The sequence below is a fragment of the Hyla sarda genome, chromosome 6 (genome assembly GCF_029499605.1).
Source record: "Hyla sarda isolate aHylSar1 chromosome 6, aHylSar1.hap1, whole genome shotgun sequence".
NCBI classification, from domain to species: Eukaryota; Metazoa; Chordata; class Amphibia; order Anura; family Hylidae; genus Hyla; species Hyla sarda.
The window spans coordinates 89,341,704-89,360,009 of record NC_079194.1 but is presented as its reverse complement, the minus strand read 5'-3'; the positions used below and the strand labels follow the sequence as shown (position 1 = coordinate 89,360,009).

Sequence of the window (18,306 nt, the reverse complement as noted above, 5' to 3'; positions counted from 1 at the left end):
CCTCATATGGTACCTTTCTTTGAAACCTAGGGCAGAAGGGTCACGTGTTTGCCCTTCCTTTTTCCATTCCCTTTCTTTGGCTCTTGGCGCAATTTAGCACCCTCTCATTGCTCTCAGTGTAGAGGGAAGTTCTGCACAGGGTCTCACCACTCAGTGGCAAAAGGGGAACCAGAATCCAGAGCAGGGCCCCTTTTTTAAAAGGGCCTTTAAATTAGCTTTATGGTCTTTGTTTATGATATACAGTCATAGCCTTAAATGTTCGCACCCCTGAAATTTGTTTAGAAAATGAAGTATTTCTCACAAAAGGATTGCAGTAACACATGTTTTGCTATACACATGTTTATTTCCTTTGTGTTTATTTCCTTTGTGTATATTGGAACTAAACCAAAAAAGGGAGGAAAAAAAGCTAATTGGACATAATGTCACACCAAACTCTTAATATTTGGTTGCACACCCTTTGGAAAAAATACTGAAATCAGTCGCTTCCTATAACCATCAATAAGTTTCTTACACCTCTCAGCCGGAATATTGAACCACTCTTCCTTTGCAAACTGCTCCAGGTCTCTCTTATTGGAAGGACACCTTTTCCCAACAGCAATTTTAAGATCTCTCCACAGGTGTTCAAGGGGATTTAGATCTGGACTCATTGCTTTTTGACATATGTTTGGGGTCATTGTCCTTTTGGAAGACCCAAGATCTCGGATGCAAACTCAGCTTTCTGACACTGGGCTGTACATTGCGAGCCAAAATCCATTGTTAATCCTCAGATTTCATGATGCCTTGCACACATTCAAGGCACCCAGTGCCAGAGGCAGCAAAACAGCCCCAAAACATAATTGAACCTCCACCATATTTCACTGTAGGTACTGTGCTCTTTTCTTTGTACGCCTCATTCCGTTTTCGGTAAACAGTAGAATGATGTGCTCTTCCAAAAAGCTCTATCCTTGTCTCATCTGTCCACAAGACGTTTTCCCAGAAGGATTTTGGCTTACTCAAGTTCATTTTGGCAAAATGTAGTCTTGCATTTATATGTCTCTGTGTCAGCAGTGGGGTCCTCCTGGGTCTCCTGCCATAGCGTTTCATTTCATTTAAACGTAGCTGGATAGTTTGCCCTGACACTGATGCTCCCTGAGCATGCAGGACAGGTTGAATATCTTTGGAACTTGTTTGGGGCTGCTTATGCACCATCTGGACTATCCTATGTTGACACCTTTCATCAATTTTTCTCTTCCGTCCACGCCCAGGGAGCTACAGTGCCATGGGTTGCAAACTTCTTTATAATGTTGCACACTGTGGACAAAGGCAAATCTAGATTTCTGGAGATGGACTTGTAACCTTGAGATTGTTGATATTTGTCCACAATTTTGGTTCTCAAGTCCTCAGACAGTTCTTTTTCTCCTCTTTCTGTTGCCCATGCTAAGAGTGGGACACACAATGCAAAGCTAAGTGAACTTCTCTCCTTTTCATGTGTGATTTTTAGGTGTGCTTTCAGGTGTGATTTTTATATTACCCACACCTGTTACTTGCCCCAGGTGAGTTTAAAGGAGCATCACATGCTTGAAACAATCTTATTTTTCCACAATTTTGAAGGGTGCCAATAATTTTGTCCAGCCCATTTTTGGAGTTTGGTGTGACATTATGTCCAATTTGCTTTTTTTCCTCCCTTTTTTGGTACACAAAGGGAATAAACATGTATATTGCAAAACTTGTTACTACAATCCTTTTCTGTGAGAAATACTTCATTATCTAAAAAAATTTCAGGCGTGCCAACATTTACGGCCATAACTGTATACACCTTTTATTGTACCCTGTATCAGTGTACCTGCATTATGTATAAATCAAAGCAAAAACAACAATGAACATTAAAATGATATCAAATATCATACAGTACTACTCCAATTTCTTCAGAGGAAGGGACACTTTAAACAATATGTGGGTCATTTAGATCTTCTTGCATTAAAATAAAGAATAGCTCCACAACTACAGCTATAACCCCAGGCTATTATGTCACATTTGTATAAAGCCTGTGGGAAGAGTGGCGTTCTCTTCTTCCCTTTTTATCTCTAGCCTTTACTACTTTTGATGCTTGAAAGTGACATCAGTTGACATAGTCATTCAGCTTTGTCCAGGGGAGCGCCATTCCCTCAGTCTGTTAAAAGTATAAGACATGAGTGGAGAAAAAAATACTACAGGTCTATTTTTCTTCTCAGCTCGTTTCCTTCGAAACAATGGACACCAGATGGGAAACCATTCAAGTCAATGGGATCAGTTAGGACCCATTGGTGTCTGTTTTGTGGTGCTGAATGGACCCTGTGTCTGAGCTTCCCTGGACAGAACTGAGCGTTTGTGGGAACGTATCTAAATTGTGAATTGGAGTCAGCGGGAGCCAGAATTCCACCTTTTTTCCCCATTTTTGAGGTTAAGACTGCAGCTCTTATTTTCTATATACTACTCTGCAAGAGGCTGCTTATTCTCTAAAAACAGTGGCGTTTGTTTCCATGGATTATGTTTGGTAGTGCAGCTCAGGCCCATCAAATTGAATGACAATGAACGGCTATAGCAGACACAGCTGATAGACAGGAGCAAGTTCTTTTTCCTGTTCCTGGACGATACCTTTTTAAATGTTTCATTCTGATGTTCCAATTGCAGTTGCATGCAGTCAAATGTGTCAGTATACTATTGCCTTAGATACCCATTTTTGCTATGTTAAATGTATATGCCCACAGGATCTTGCAGAATTTTTTATTTTTTTTGTGTTTTTATTTTAATGTTTTTCACATAAGGAATTTCTAGCTCCAGTCCTTTAGAACAGTAGAATAAAGCAGCTCCCTATGCATTGGATACTTTTATTTTACAGCTACATTGTAAGGATTCTGTGGTTTTGCATCTGTTCTTTATAAAGTTACTTCCGAGCTGATTCCCAGTGGTGGCTCCATGCTATTAAGTGTAAGAACATTGAGACTATTAATCCCCTGCAGCATTGTATGTTTCTACCACTTAATATTAATGGGGCTAGTTATAATACTCAACCGCCAATGTACAAACCGATTGTGGGAAAATCATTGTTAGAATGTTTCAGTAATGTCCCAGCCAGTAGACTTGACCTCATAAACACACATGTTGTGCAACTTTTAATAAAATCAACATATACTGTAATATGCAAACCAGTTGATAGATTGCAGGCTCCAAATACAAAAGTAAAGTAATATTGTAAATTTGGCTTAATTGACTGATAGGACCTAGGCAGTTTTGCATACCCACCCTGTCAGAACATACCCTAAGGCAGGACTTGACCAATTTCAAGTTAATTTAGTTGTGGCACTAAGATTTTTGTCATCCTTTTCCAATAGGGGTTGTCCATCTTTATTTATTTCTTTATTTTTTAAACTGTTTTACTAACCTCATCCTCTGTTCCAGTGCCGATTCCCCTTTCTGCCTCTGGAAGGCACTACAGTGTTACATGAGCGGCCTATGTTAGGTGACAGAAGCTAATCAGCTGCCTCGGCGCTCATGCTCTGTCCTCAGGAATACAGAGCATGATTGCCATCGCTGTTAATTGGCTACCATGTTCATATGACTAATGATCGTGACACATGTGGGGACACTAATGATCGTGATTCACAAGAAGAGATGAGGGGGGTACTAATGACACATAAGGGGAAATAAGGGGGGCACTTAAAATCATGACACATGAGGCGAGATGAGGGGACATAATGATTGTGACACATGAGGGAAGATGAGGGGAACAGTAATAACTGTGACACAAGGAGCGATGAGCGGAACACTCATGACTGATACAGGGAGAGATGAGAGGGACACTGATGACTGTTACACAAGAAGAGATGAGGGGACATTAAAGGGGTTATCCAGGAGAAAAACTTTTTTTTATATATCAACTGGCTCCAGAAAGTTAAACAGATTTGTAAATTACTTCTATTAAAAAATCTTAATCCTTCCAGTACTTTTGAGCTTCTTAAGTTAAGGTTTTTCTTTTCTGTCTAAGTGCTCTCTGGTGGCTCATGTCTCGGGAAACGCCCAGTTTAGAAGCAAATCTCCATAGCAAACCTCTTCTAAACTGGGCGTTTCCCGAGACGCGTGTCATCAGGGAGCACTTAGACAGAAAAGAACAACCTTAACTTCAGAAGCTCATAAGTACTGAAAGGATTAAGATTTTTTAATAGAAGTAATTTACAAATCTGTTTAACTTTCTGGAGCCAATTGATATATAAAAAAGTATTTTCCTGGAATACCCCTTTAATGACTGATCATATGACAACACATTATGTGACTTGCAGCATCTTAGCTCCTGGCTCTTAGAATTATAATCATTTTGTCAAGCCTTGTCCTTAGGAAGTATTTAGACATGGTGGATTAGGTATGCCCTAATATAGGAGGGGCTGTAGGTGGATTCAGAGCTGTATTTTCTATTAGGCACCCATGGACTTGTGCCTGTGATGAGGGGGGCAGCACTTCAGTGGGTGAAAAAAAAATATTATTTTATTCCGCCTCAAGAATATTCTTGCTTATACTTTTGGAGAAATACAGGACAGAGTACATTGCTGTCTATGGGCACAATGTCTGTGCGGTCCTGTTGCCGACTGTTTCAATATTTGTAGAATTGGTAGTTCCCCAAAAGATTTCAATAGCAAATAGCCCGTATTTTGCACATGACTTCGTGCCCCAATTTTTGTGACCTGACTCTCCGTGTCATGACAGTGTCTTGTACTTTGCTTGTACTGTAATGTAATATTTTATAGGACAATACATCAATTACATTAAATATGCAACATGTGCAGTCCACACCTAATGTGAAGTGCCCTTGTTACAACCAAGAGATGCTAAAATATTGATGACATAATTTCCACCAGCAGTAAGTCAGGAATAATGTTGGGATTCCCAAACAGAGGAGAGGGGCCTGTATTCATTATTGGGAATAAATATATTCAGTTAAATCTAAGGCTTCTGAATCTAGAACCATTTCATTAGTTTTTCTGCATATGACATCATTTACCTGCAGATTGAGGATTGTGTAGTAGAGGTTTAGTAGTTTAGATATACTGACTAAATATTGGGCTTGGTTTAGACAGGGACTTGATCTGGCAATGTACAACAGTACCCCACATAGAAAGGAACATACAGTTTAGGGAACCTCTTGGTTAACAGCCATGTAGTCGCTACATTTACAACATTTTAGTCATGCTTAGAGTACTACACAAATCAGCAAGCATTATGGTGTTGGGAAAAGATGCTCTTTTTGTCCAACAGGAGATGTCTGAGATCACTTATGCCTGAAGAGGTGAGTATGATGCTGCCAGTAACAACATCCAGCTCCTTAATGTGCAGCCTATCTGCTGTATCTTATATGCTGTAGTTTAAATTGGCACTTCACTTAATACAATACATTTCCTAATATTTCTGTAATTCACTTAATTTACCACAAAAAGACTCCTTGCCTCCTAAAAAAAAACCCTAGGTGTCTCACTTCTCTGCAATGTGATGTCCACTGCCTATTTTTAGGCTAATTCTTTCTCAAGTAAGAGCTCATTTAGAACGGAACACAGGAAATGGAGAAAGAGAGAGAGAGAACATGAGAAAGCATAGACTGTGTAACTGCAATGATTCACACTGTTCCTGCAAGGTAAATCAAGGCTTCTTTTTCACCTCTGACAATGCATAAAACTCAAGACAACTGTCCCCTGTGCTTCTATTGCTGTATGTCCCCAGTGCTGCAATGCAATCTTCTCTCCTCTCTTTAGCTTGTTATTAGTAGTTTTAAAGGGGTACTCCGGCGCTTAGACATCTTATCCCCTATCCAAAGGATACGGGGATAAGATGCCCCTAACGATCTGGCACCAGTTGATTTAAAAAAAAAAAAAAAATGTTCTGCTACCTCTTGGTACAACAGTCCGCTATGTTTAAAAAAAAAATAGTAATAGTAATGTTACAATGGACAGATTTAGTTTCATTGAAAAAGTTTTTCAGATTATGAATGTGAGCCTCAGATTTGGATTTGCATAGTTTTGGCGTTCAGGTTCAGGTGTTCACTTTTTACTATATTACTGTAAGTCTTAGGTCTTGAAGCTGTGCTGTAGGAATGTGTCAACTCTTAGGCAGCAAAGTCGCAGTTTTGGAGAGTGACTAGCTAGTGTGATGCTGATGTTCCATCCACGTGGTTGTTTTCTTAGGGATTTCCCCATCACAGTTGCGGATCTGGCTGATTAGAGTGACATTTGGAAACTGGTAAGTGGTCTGGGAGAAGCTGTTTATGTTAGTTTGGCTTCCAGTCCTTCAAACAAGAGATCAGTGTCTGAGCTTGGACAATCAGAAATTCCACACATCATCAATGTGCTGAGAGCACTGAAATCCAATCTCGGGAGAGCCCTAAAATATGCATTGCTTCACCAACTTAAACACAAGGTGGAGAAGTTTGAGTCAGTAGATGGAGCAGATGGAACCAATAAGATACACAGGAAAGTATTGGGTAGCACAGTTGTACTTTGGCACACCTCTGGAGACCACTCCACTTAAACAGACCATAATCTTTACTACATACCATGGCTTGTTTTTGTTTAACCTACAAGGTGTTTTTTCCATAGGTGCATTGATCTCATGGGGTTTGGAGACTGATTTACCTTACTGATTATATACATTAGTCAGTTCTAAATCCATTGTAAATATCCACTTGTCCAAATGTCATGTGTGTAAAAGAGATTCCCTTAAAACCATGACATATGTTCTATCATATACCTTTTCCGTGAACACTCAGTAGTACTTTTTAAACATTTTTTTTTTACATTGTGATAGGTGGGCGATGTATACAGCTGCATACCTATGCAATTACATAGTTACATAGTTACATATATAGTTAGTACGGTCGAAAAAAGACATATGTCCATCAAGTTCAACCAGGGAACCAAGGGGTAGGGGTGTGGCGCGACATTGGGGAAGGGATGAGACTCTATATTTCTTCATAAGCATTAATCTTATTTTGTTCCAGGAATGTATCTAATCCTGTTTTAAAGCTGTTAATTGTTCCTGCTGTGACCAGTTCCTGAGGTAGACCGTTCCATAAATTCACAGTCCTCACGGTAAAGAAGGCGTGTCGCCCCTTGAGACTAAACTTTTTTTTCTCCAGACGGAGGGAGTGCCCCCTCGTCCTTTGGGGGGGTTTAACCTGGAACAGTTTTTCTCCATATTTTTTGTATGGGCCATTAATATACTTATATACGTTTATCATATCCCCCCTTAAACGTCTCTTCTCAAGACTAAACAATTGTAACTCCTTTAATCGCTCCTCATAGCTAAGATGTTCCATGCCCCATATTAGTTTAGTCGCGCGTCTCTGCACCCTTTCCAACTCCGCAGTGTCCCTTTTATGGACAGGTGACCAAAACTGAACAGCATATTCCAGGTGAGGCCGTACCAATGCTTTATAAAGGGGGAGTATTATGTCCCTGCCCCTCGAGTCCATGCCTCTTTTGATACATGACAATATCCTGCCGGCTTTGGAAGCAGCAGCCTGACATTGCATGCTATTCTGTAGTCTGTGATCTACAAGTACACCCAGATCCTTCTCTACCAGTGACTCTGCCAGTTTAATCCCCCCTAAGACATACGATGCATGCAGGTTATTAGTACCCAGATGCATAACTTTACATTTATCCACATTGAACCTCATTTGCCAAGTGGATGCCCAGACACTTAGTCTATCCAAGTCATCTTGTAACTTATGCACATCCTCTATAGACTGTACTGTGCTTCAAAGCTTGGTGTCATCTGCAAAGATAGAAACAGAGCTGTTAATACCATCCTCTATATCATTGATAAATAAATTAAACAACAGCGGTCCCAGTACTGAACCTTGGGGTACACCACTAATAACCGGGGACCAATCAGAGTACGAATCATTGACCACCACTCTCTGGGTACGATCCATGAGCCAGTGTTCAATCCAGTTACAAACTAAAATTTCCAAACCCAAAGACCTTAACTTACCTGTTAGACGTCTATGAGGGACAGTATCAAATGCTTTAGCAAAATCCAGAAACACTATATCCACAGCCATTCCTCTGTCAAGGCTTCTACTCACCTCTTCATAAAAGCAAATTAGATTGGTTTGACAACTTCTATCCTTAGTAAACCCATGCTGGCTATCACTTATAATACAATTATCCCCTATGTATTCCTGTATGTAATCCCTTATAAGTCCTTCAAACAATTTACCCACAATGCACGTTAAACTTACCGGTCTATAGTTTCCTGGGGAAGACCTAGAGCCCTTTTTGAAGATTGGCACCACATTCGCCTTGCGCCAGTCCCTTGGCACAATACCAGACACCAGAGAATCTCTAAATATCATGAACAGGGGTACAGATATTACTGAACTTACCTCTCTAAGAACTCTTGGGTGTAGTCCATCCGGTCCTGGGGATTTGCTTACATTTATATCACTTAACTTACCTTGTACCATCTCTACATTAAGCCAGTTCAGTACATTACATGATGTGTTACCAGCACTGACCTGGCCAATGTCAGCTCCTTCTTCCATAGTGTATACAGAACTAAAGAACCCATTCAGTAGCTCCGCCTTCTCTTGATCGCCTGTGACAACCTCCCCATTATCATTATTAAGGGGTCCTACATGCTCTGTCCTTGGTTTTTTTGCATTTATATATCTAAAAAAATATTTAGGATTAGTTTTGCTTTCTTTGGCCACCTGTCTCTCATTTTGAATTTTTGCTGTTTTTATTACATTTTTACAGATTTTATTAAGCTCCTTGTACTGTTTAAATGTTATCGCTGACCCATCAGATTTGTATTTTTTGAAGGCTATTTTTTTGCTGTTTATTGCTCTTTTAACATCATGTGTCAGCCATGTAGGATTTAGTTTCAATCGTTTATATTTGTTCCCCTTTGGTATATATTTAGCTGTATAGTTATTTAGAGTTAATTTAAAGATGTCCCATTTACCTTCTGTATCAGTATTTGAGAACACCTCCCCCCAGTCTATGTCCTGTAGTGCAGCCCTCAGCCCAGGGAAGTTTGCCTTTTTAAAGTTATATGTTTTTGCCTTCCCCGTCTGTCTTTGTTTACTACATTTTAAGTCAAAAGTAACTATATTGTGGTCGCTATTACCAAGGTTTTCCCGCACAGTTACATTACCAACCAGCTCTGCGTTGTTGGAAATGATCAGATCCAACAAGGCATCACTTCTTGTTGGGTCCTCCACAAACTGGCCCATAAAATTATCCTGCAATAAATTTAGGAATTGTCGCCCCTTTGTAGTTTTAGCCAACCCCGGACCCCAATCTATATCTGGATAGTTAAAATCTCCCATTATTACCACTGTACCTGCCCGGGCGGCCCTCTCTATTTGTTTATGAAGCCGAACTTCTATCTCTTCAGTGATATTAGGGGGTCTGTAGATTACCCCAAATATTATTTTTTCAGTATTTCCCTCCTTTTGTAATTCTACCCACAATGATTCCACATCCTCAGAATCATCACACACATTACATATGTCAGACTATTACGTTGGAGCATTTATGCAAGATTTTCATTGGCCTTTGCTCCTATAGAGTGACCTGATGTAACCTTAGAGTCCAACTACCATTAAGCATGGTAGTACCAAAGTTGCTGTTTAGTCTATACCAAATGACCCATATCTGCTATAATGTTGTCTTGTCAGACACTCAGCAATTCTCCTACTGGCATTCAGACTAATGTGCCCATTGTGGTCACTCTTATTTGGTTTAGGGCATTACCATCATCTAAATAAATGTTTGACATGTATGTCACACAGATGTTTCAAAAGTTCTTATCAGTCGGGTTCTCTGTGTTAAGACCCCCATTTTTGCTTAGTTTCCTCTTTAATTTTAGCATAAGGCTCCTTTCACACTATGAGCATTCATCCATTATTAAACATCCGTTTTCTGTGTAAAAACGGATGTATAATAACAGATGAAATAACGGGTGCTAACAGCTGAATAAATATTCATCCGTTAAGACCCGTTATAAAATCCCTCATGTATGGCCGAACACCTCTGCCTACAGACTCCCAGACTTCTATCCATGATGGAAGTAGTAGTTCCATGGCTGTGGGAATCTGCCGGGGGCTGGGGAGGCTACATTAGTGTTTGTACTACTACCCCCATCATGGAACAGACTCTGTTCCATGATGGGGGTTGTAGTACAGGGGCTGAGGGATTCATCGCATCGGGTCTCACTTCTGAGACCCAATGCAATCAGAAGTTATTAAACGGGATTGGGCAGCATGCTCCACTCCCCTGTGATGTACGATGTATTTACTTTCATTTTTAAATTCCCCAACGGGAGCCCTGAATGGCCAGTACTGAGGAGCCATTCAGGGCTCCCGGCGGGGTTTTCAAATAGAAGTGCTGTGGTGGGAAAATATATAGACAGGGGGATATATATCTGGCCCCCACAACGCTTCTATATATCTTGACTCCCCGCAGCGCATTTATATATGTTCCCCACTGCAGCGCATATATATGTACCCTCCCCCCCCCCCCCCCGAAGCGCCATCATAAGCCCCTGGCAGCGCTATGAATGAAAAGTATTCTACAGCAGCGCATCTGGCCGGCGCGATGTGCTGCTAAAAGAATACTTGTCATTCATAGCGCTGCAGCGGCCAGATGAGCTGCTGTAGAATACTTTTCTTTCATAGCGCTGCCAAGGTGTATGATTATAGAAGCGCTGTGGGGGCCAGACATATGGATATATGTCTGACCCCTGCAGCACATCTATATACAGATGCCACTGCAGTGCTATGAATGACAAGTATTCTTTCAGCAGCACATCGCGCCAGCCAGATGCGCTGCTGTAGAATACTTTTCATTCACAGTGCTGCCGGGGGCTTATGATAGCGATGCGGGGGGGAGCATATATAAATGCACTGCGGGGGGAACATATATATGCGCTGCAGGGGGAACATATATATGCCCTGTAGGGGGGAACATATATAAATGCGCTGCGGGGGCCAGATATATAGAAGCGCTGTGGGGGCCAGATATATAACCCCCCTGCGATTCTATATATCTTTCCCCACCGCAGCGCTTCTATTTGAAAACACCACCGGGAGCCCTGAATGGCTCATCGGTACTGCCCATGCAGGGCTCCTGGCGGGGAATTTAAAAATGAAAGTAAATACATCGTACATCGCAGGGGAGTGGAGCATGCCGCCCGCTCCCCTGTTTAATAACTTCTAATCGCATTGGGTCTCAGAAGTGAGACCCGGTGCAATCAATCCCTCAGCCTCTGTACTACAACCCCCATCATGTAACAGAGTCTGTTCCATGATGGGGGTTGTAGTACAAACACTAATGTAGCCTCCCCAGCCACGACAGACTCCCGCAGCCAGGGAATTACTACTCCCATCATGGAAAAAAGTCTGTTCCATGATAGGAGTAGTAGTAGTCCCTCAGCACTGCAGGAGACTGCTGATGTCACCTCTTTTGAGCATGCTCAGAAGTAATAACGGATATTATAAACCAGGTGCAAACGGATGACATAAAGGCTCATCCGTTTGCCATAGACTTCAATGTGAAAAATAACGGCGGTTAATTTACCCGTTTCTTGTGACGGGAGAAAAATTAGTGCATGTGCCGTTTTTTCTTCGGTCACAACTAATGTCTATTATTCATGACGGGCTATAACGGGTCATAACGGATAATCAAAAAATCCCATAGACTTGAATGGGATTTTGTAACGGACGTTTAACATCCGTTTTTAAAGTTTTTCTAACAGACCTTTATAACTGATCTTTTAAAGGATGAATTTTATAGTGTGAAAGGGGCCTAAGCTGAAAGAGGATTTCTGCTCATAGAGATCTGTGACATGAAGCAAAACATCCACACCAGGCATTTATCTTCCAAGATACCCAATGCTGGCAGCACCCTTGGTTATTTTGCCCTCAGATCAGACACCTACATTGACTTATCAATCATGACTTGAGTCCTTATAAGGTATGAGCTCATGTAGTAATTAAAACTACACAGGTCCCAATAACTACAGTAACAGACACTGTTGACAGACGTGGTATGGTGGACCCATGGTCCCCCTGGATTTGAAGATTGGCCACAACTGTGACCTCCACCATCCCTAAAGCTATGTTATTATAAGCTCCTGCTTTACAATAATACCACTGATCAAAGCTTTAAATAGGCACTAACATTTCATCAAATTTTACTGACCACTGGGACCATGCACAATCTTCTGCGGGCCTTCCATGCTCTCTGGGAGGAGCGTTGCTGCAGATGGCATGCCCTCTATTAATTCTCTATGGGACCACTGAAGAGACCTGAGTGCTGTACTGGGCATCCCCAGTGCTCCCAAAGAAAATGAATGGAGGACGTGCTGTCTGTAGCATGCACTTCTTTTAGAGAGCCGGGTCCCTGGGCAGGACATCGTGCAGTTGCCCAGCGGTCAAAGCCCCACAATCAAACTCTTATCCCCTTTAAGCTTTGCCCACCAGCTCTGGGAGCACTGAAAATTATTGATTTAGCCTGGGGAGCAGACATTTGCTTAAAGGAAATCTGTTATCAGTAATACCTGCACTAACCTATCAATAGAACGTCTGGGTAAGAACCGGCACTGTGTTCAGGACTCCAGGTCCAGGTGGGTGCTCTGCTGCTGGGGACCGGACTCAATATCCCATGAACTTCACATCCAAAATGAGAAAGAAACGGCACTCCGAGGTAGCATAAAAATAACCTAAGGTCTCATTGTGAAGACCGAAACGTAGCACTGTATCACGATGGGTGAATTAACCACGCTATTTTTATGCTACCTCGGAGTGCCGCTTCTTTCTCATTTTGGATACATTAACCTATCGATACAGACAGGTAGTGCAGGTGACACTGATGACGACAATCCTTTTCTGGTCCCGTTCCGTGCTCTGGTTCTTCCGCAATCTTCCCCGTATCTTCTGTTCCAGGGCCGCCTTGGAGCATGGTCGCAGATTCGTGATGTTATCGCTGATGTTTGCCAGCAGCGGGACCCAGCAGAGAACAGCAGTGGTGATGTCACAAAGCTCCACCAATGCTCTAAGTCGGCCCCGAAACAGAAGATACAGAGAAAGATTGCGGAAGAACCGGAGCACGGACCGGGACCAGATAAGTATAGTTGTCATCAGTGTCACTTGCACTACCTGTCTGAACCGACAGGTTAGTACAGGTGAAATTGATGACATATTTCCTTTAAAAAACATATCATATAGAGGTTAGATAATGGCCAGCAATAGTTCTGCTTCTCATGTATATACACAGGGTATCTTATCCGGAAAAGGCATCTAAAACAACAGGTAGGCGTTACTTACTGTTTTGTAGATTTCCGATTGAAAAATAAGAGATAGTGACATCAATAGCACGACTGCAGTGCCGTGCTGTTATTATTAAGACGTAGCTTGCTACCTTGGCAATGGTGAACATTAATAATTGACGACGCTTCTAGCATTAATTCATGCATTGGCTGTAACACAAGACAGTGACTGCTGCAGACTCCTGTACCTGTAGACTCCTTTATGCTTTAACAAATTAACTTCCATCTTAGCTTTTTTTTTTTTATCTCTCATTTATTTTACGATCCATTAATAAAATGAAAATATGAGTCGCCAAGCTTATTTCTACCGTGTTCCTCCGCAGGAGCTGCACAGACGGAATCAACTCCAGTCCGAATCGGCCAAGACCAAAGCTCTGCAGACAGTCATCGAGATGAAGGTACTTGTTGTCTTAGATACTGTGCCGTACTCTGAACGATCACTTCTCCTACACACTGCTGTATATTAAGTGATCACGATTTTACATAACCTGTAGTATGTGGAGTGATTTCTTATCTGTCATTCCCTGCTGAACATGAATGATCACATTATGTATATCTAGCTTAACTGTGAATGATCGCATCTATATACACTGTATACAATAACAGATCATATACCCACCTGTTCATGTAATCACCTGCTTGTCTGCAAAACATATAACATCATTTCATCACCTGTTTTGTATGAACGTATACCATTGTTTCCTAACCAGGGTGCCTCCAGCTGTTGCAAAACTACAACTCCCAGCATGCCCGGACAGCCTTTGGCTGTCCGGGCATGCTGGGAGTTGTAGTTTTGCAACAGCTGGAGGCATCCTGGTTGGGAAACACTGATATATACATTAAAGAATTTCTTCTTCTAGGTACCTCTGTGCTAATATACAGATGCTACATGGCTTATGTTCTCTTAGATTTAGTTGCCTCAAGTCAATGGGATTTTGTAGAACCCCATAACTTGTACCGTACTTAAAGGGGTACTCCCGTGGAAAGCTTTTTTTTTTTTTTTTAAATCAACTGGTGCCAGAAAGTTAAATAGATTTGTAAATCACTTCTATTAACATTTTTTAATCCTTCCAGTACTTTTTAGGGGCTGTATACTACAGAGAAATCCAAAAAAGAAATGCCTCTGATGTCATCATGACCACAGTGCTCTCTGCTGAACTCTGCTGTCCATTTTAGGAACTGTCCAGAGCAGGAGTAAATCCCCATAGCAAACATATGCTGCTCTGGACAGTTCCTAAAGTGGACAACAGAGGTCAGCAGAGAGCACTGTGGTCATGACATCAGAGGAAATGCATTTCTTTTTTGGATTTCTCTTTAGTATACAGCCCCTAAAAAGTACTGGAAGGATTAAGATTTTTTAATTGAAGTAATTAATTTAACTTTCTGGCACCAGTTGATTTAAAAAAAAAAAGTTTTCCACGGGAGTACCCCTTTAAAGAGTATATAACACAAGAATGAAAAAGGAGAACCAGCTCACCACCATACAGCCAATGTAGGAGATGTCCGTAAGGGTGCGAGGAGCACGGAAAATCATCCATGCCGCATACTTGATATGAATAGATACCAGTGAAGAACGTTGCAAAAAACACAGGATTTATTTCCAAAATTCCTGCTCCTCCAAAAAAATATTGTTAAAACATCCCAAAATGTATTAAAGCATGATTAAAAGTGAAAAACAAACTAAGCGTAAAAGCTAGGCAGAAATGCTGACGCATTTCGAACCGGTCCGGTTCTTAGTCATGGCACAACACTGCTGACCACTATCCTTCATTCCATTACAACGTACTTCCTGGGATGCACCCATGACGTCATATGCAAATCAAGTAAGCCAAAAAACATAACAAATCAAAACAACACACAAGTCAAAAATCCATAACAAGACATATATAAAGGAACATTAAGGAAGAGAAATCTTGCACTTCAGATTTTTTTTACAGCGCACAGTGCAAAATTGATCATTACACAGCTCAATACACATATGATAAATCGTTTCTAAAGTTCAAACCTAAAGGGAAACGAGTGTCCAATCTAAGGATCCAAAAAGCCTCTCACATCAAAAGCTTGTGTGTCCAATCTCCTCCTTGTCGTGAACGGTAAACACGCTCAATACCCATAATATTCAATACAGAAGTATCACCTCCGTGAACTTCCTGGATGTGTTTGCTTAAACCTGACATGGATCTTCAGGAAAAAGACGGGTTTGCAGGTATGTGTAGGTGTTCGTATATTCTTCGTTTTAGTTTCCTAGTGGTGTAACCTATGTATTGCAACCAACATTCCTTGCATATTGCTGAATAGATAACATGGGTCGTGTGAAAAGTAATAAAAAATTTCACAGTATAGGTGCAATCTGTGGCCACAGATTTAAAAGTGTGAGACTTCACCATGTGTCTGTCACGATGCCGGCTGGCAGGAGGTGGATCCTCTGTGCCAGAGAGGGATGGCGAGGACCGTGCTAGTGGACCGGTTCTAAGACACTACTGGTTTTCACCAGAGCCCGCCGCAAAGCGGGATGGTCTTGCTGCGGCGGTAGTGACCAGGTCGTATCCACTAGCAACGGCACCTCTCTGGCTGCTGAAGATAGGCGAGGTACAAGGGAGTAGGCAGAAGCAAAGTCGGACGTAGCAGAAGGTCGGGGGCAGGCGGCAAGGTTCGTAGTCAGGGGAGATAGCAGTAGTTCTGGTACACAGGGTATAAACACACAAAGAACGCTTTCACTGGCACTAAGGCAACAAGATCCGGCAAGGGAGTGCAAGGGAGGAGACTAGATATAAGCAGGGAACAGGTGGGAACCAATTAAGCTAATTGGGCCAGGCACCAATCATTGGTGCACTGGCCCTTTAAGTCTCAGGGAGCTGGCGCGCGCGCGCCCTAGAGAGCGGAGCCGCGTGCGCCAGCACATGACCGCAGGAGACGGGAACGGGTAAGTGACCTGGGATGCGATTCGCGAGCGGGCGCGTCCCGCTGTGCGAATCGCATCCCCAACGGCCATGAGAGAGCAGCGCTCCCGGTCAGCGGGACTGACCGGGGAGCTGCAGGGAAAGAGACGCCGTGAGCGCTCCGGGGAGGAGCGGGGACCCGGAGCGCTAGGCGTAACAGTACCCCCCCCCTTAGGTCTCCCCTTCTCTTTATCGGGTAACTGCCTCCCTTGGGATGAGGACACCGGGAAAGGATGGAGGGATTCCTCAACGGCAGGCAGAACCGCAGGAGTAGGAATGGGGAGAGAGGGCAGAGGGCGGGACCTGGCACGGGGCAGTGTGACACCAGGACGAGGGCCATGAGGGGACACAGAAGCTTGCCTGATGGAACTGGGAGGGGGGGAGGGGCATTTCCTGTGGCAGGCAGAGTCCTTAATGACCTTAGGGGGACCAGATACAGGAGGAACCACAGAGTTACGGCAAGGGTTACTGGGAACCGGTTTTAGACAGTTCTTGGAACAAGAGGACCCCCAACTCTTGATCTCCCCAGTGGACCAATCCAGGGTTGGGGAATGAAGTTGAAGCCAGGGAAGTCCAAGGAGAATTTCCGAGGTGCAATTGGGGAGGACCAAAAGTTCAATCCTCTCGTGGTGAGATCCGATGCTCATAAGAAGGGGCTCCGTGCGGAAACGTATGGTACAGTCCAACCTGGCTCCGTTGACCGCGGAAATGTGGAGTGGCTTGACAAGACGGGTCACCGGAATCCGGAATTTATTCACAAAGGAGTCCCGAATAAAATTCCCAGAAGCTCCAGAGTCCAGGCAGGCCACGGCTGAGAGGGGAGAGCTGGCTGAAGTGGAAATCCGAACAGGTACCGTGAGACGTGGAGAAGCCGACTTGGCATCAAGAGACGCCACACCCACGAGAGCTGAGTGCGAGCGTGCGTTTCCCAGACGTGGAGGACGGATTGGGCAATCCACCAGAAAATGTTCAGTACTGGCACAGTACAAACAAAGATTCTCTTCCTTACGGCGATTCCTCTCTTCCAGGGTCAGGCGAGACCGATCCACTTGCATGGCCTCCTCGGCGGGAGGCCTAGGCGCAGATTGCAGTGGAGACTGTGGGAGAGGTGTCCAGAGATCTAAGTCTTTTTCCTGGCGGAGCTCTTGATGCCTCTCAGAAAAACGCATGTCAATGCGAGTGGCTAGATGAATGAGTTCATGCAGGTTAGCAGGAGTCTCTCGTGCGGCCAGAACATCTTTAATGTTGCTGGATAGGCCTTTTTTAAAGGTCGCGCAGAGAGCCTCATTATTCCAGGATAGTTCAGAAGCAAGAGTACGGAATTGTATGGCGTACTCGCCAACGGAGGAATTACCCTGGACCAGGTTCAGCAGGGCAGTCTCAGCAGAAGAGGCTCGGGCAGGTTCCTCAAAGACGCTTCGAATTTCCGAGAAGAAGGAGTGTACAGAGGCAGTGACGGGGTCATCGCGGTCCCAGAGCGGTGTGGCCCATGACAGGGCCTTTCCAGACAGAAGGCTGACCACGAAAGCCACCCTAGACCTTTCAGTAGGAAACTGATCCGACATCATCTCCAAGTGCAAGGAACATTGCGAAAGAAAGCCACGGCAAAACTTAGAGTCCCCATTAAATTTGTCCGGCAAGGACAGGCGGAGGCTAGGAGCGGCCACTCGCTGCGGAAGGGGTGCAGGAGGTGGCGGAGGAGATGATTGCTGCTGCAGTTGCGACTGAAGTTGGTGCACAATGGTGGACATTTCCGACAGCCGGTGGGATAGATGGGCGATCTGTCGGGATTGCTGGGCGACCACCGTGGTGAGATCAGAGATGGACTGCTGGGGAACCTCAGCGGGATCCATGGCCGGATCTACTGTCACGATGCCGGCTGGCAGGAGGTGGATCCTCTGTGCCAGAGAGGGATGGCGAGGACCGTGCTAGTGGACCGGTTCTAAGACACTACTGGTTTTCACCAGAGCCCGCCGCAAAGCGGGATGGTCTTGCTGCGGCGGTAGTGACCAGGTCGTATCCACTAGCA

At 43.5% G+C, this 18,306-nt stretch overlaps 1 protein-coding gene across 1 annotated transcript in view; it reads left to right on the top strand.

Moving 5' to 3' along the window:
* The window catches only part of ERC2 (ELKS/RAB6-interacting/CAST family member 2), a 950,023-nt gene that overhangs the window by 282,947 nt on the left and 648,770 nt on the right, over window positions 1–18,306 (top strand). Inside the window, exon 5 of the mRNA XM_056528115.1 lies at window positions 13,662–13,736. Coding sequence (XP_056384090.1) covers window positions 13,662–13,736 — 75 coding nt within the window. The remainder of the gene's footprint in view (window positions 1–13,661; window positions 13,737–18,306) is intronic.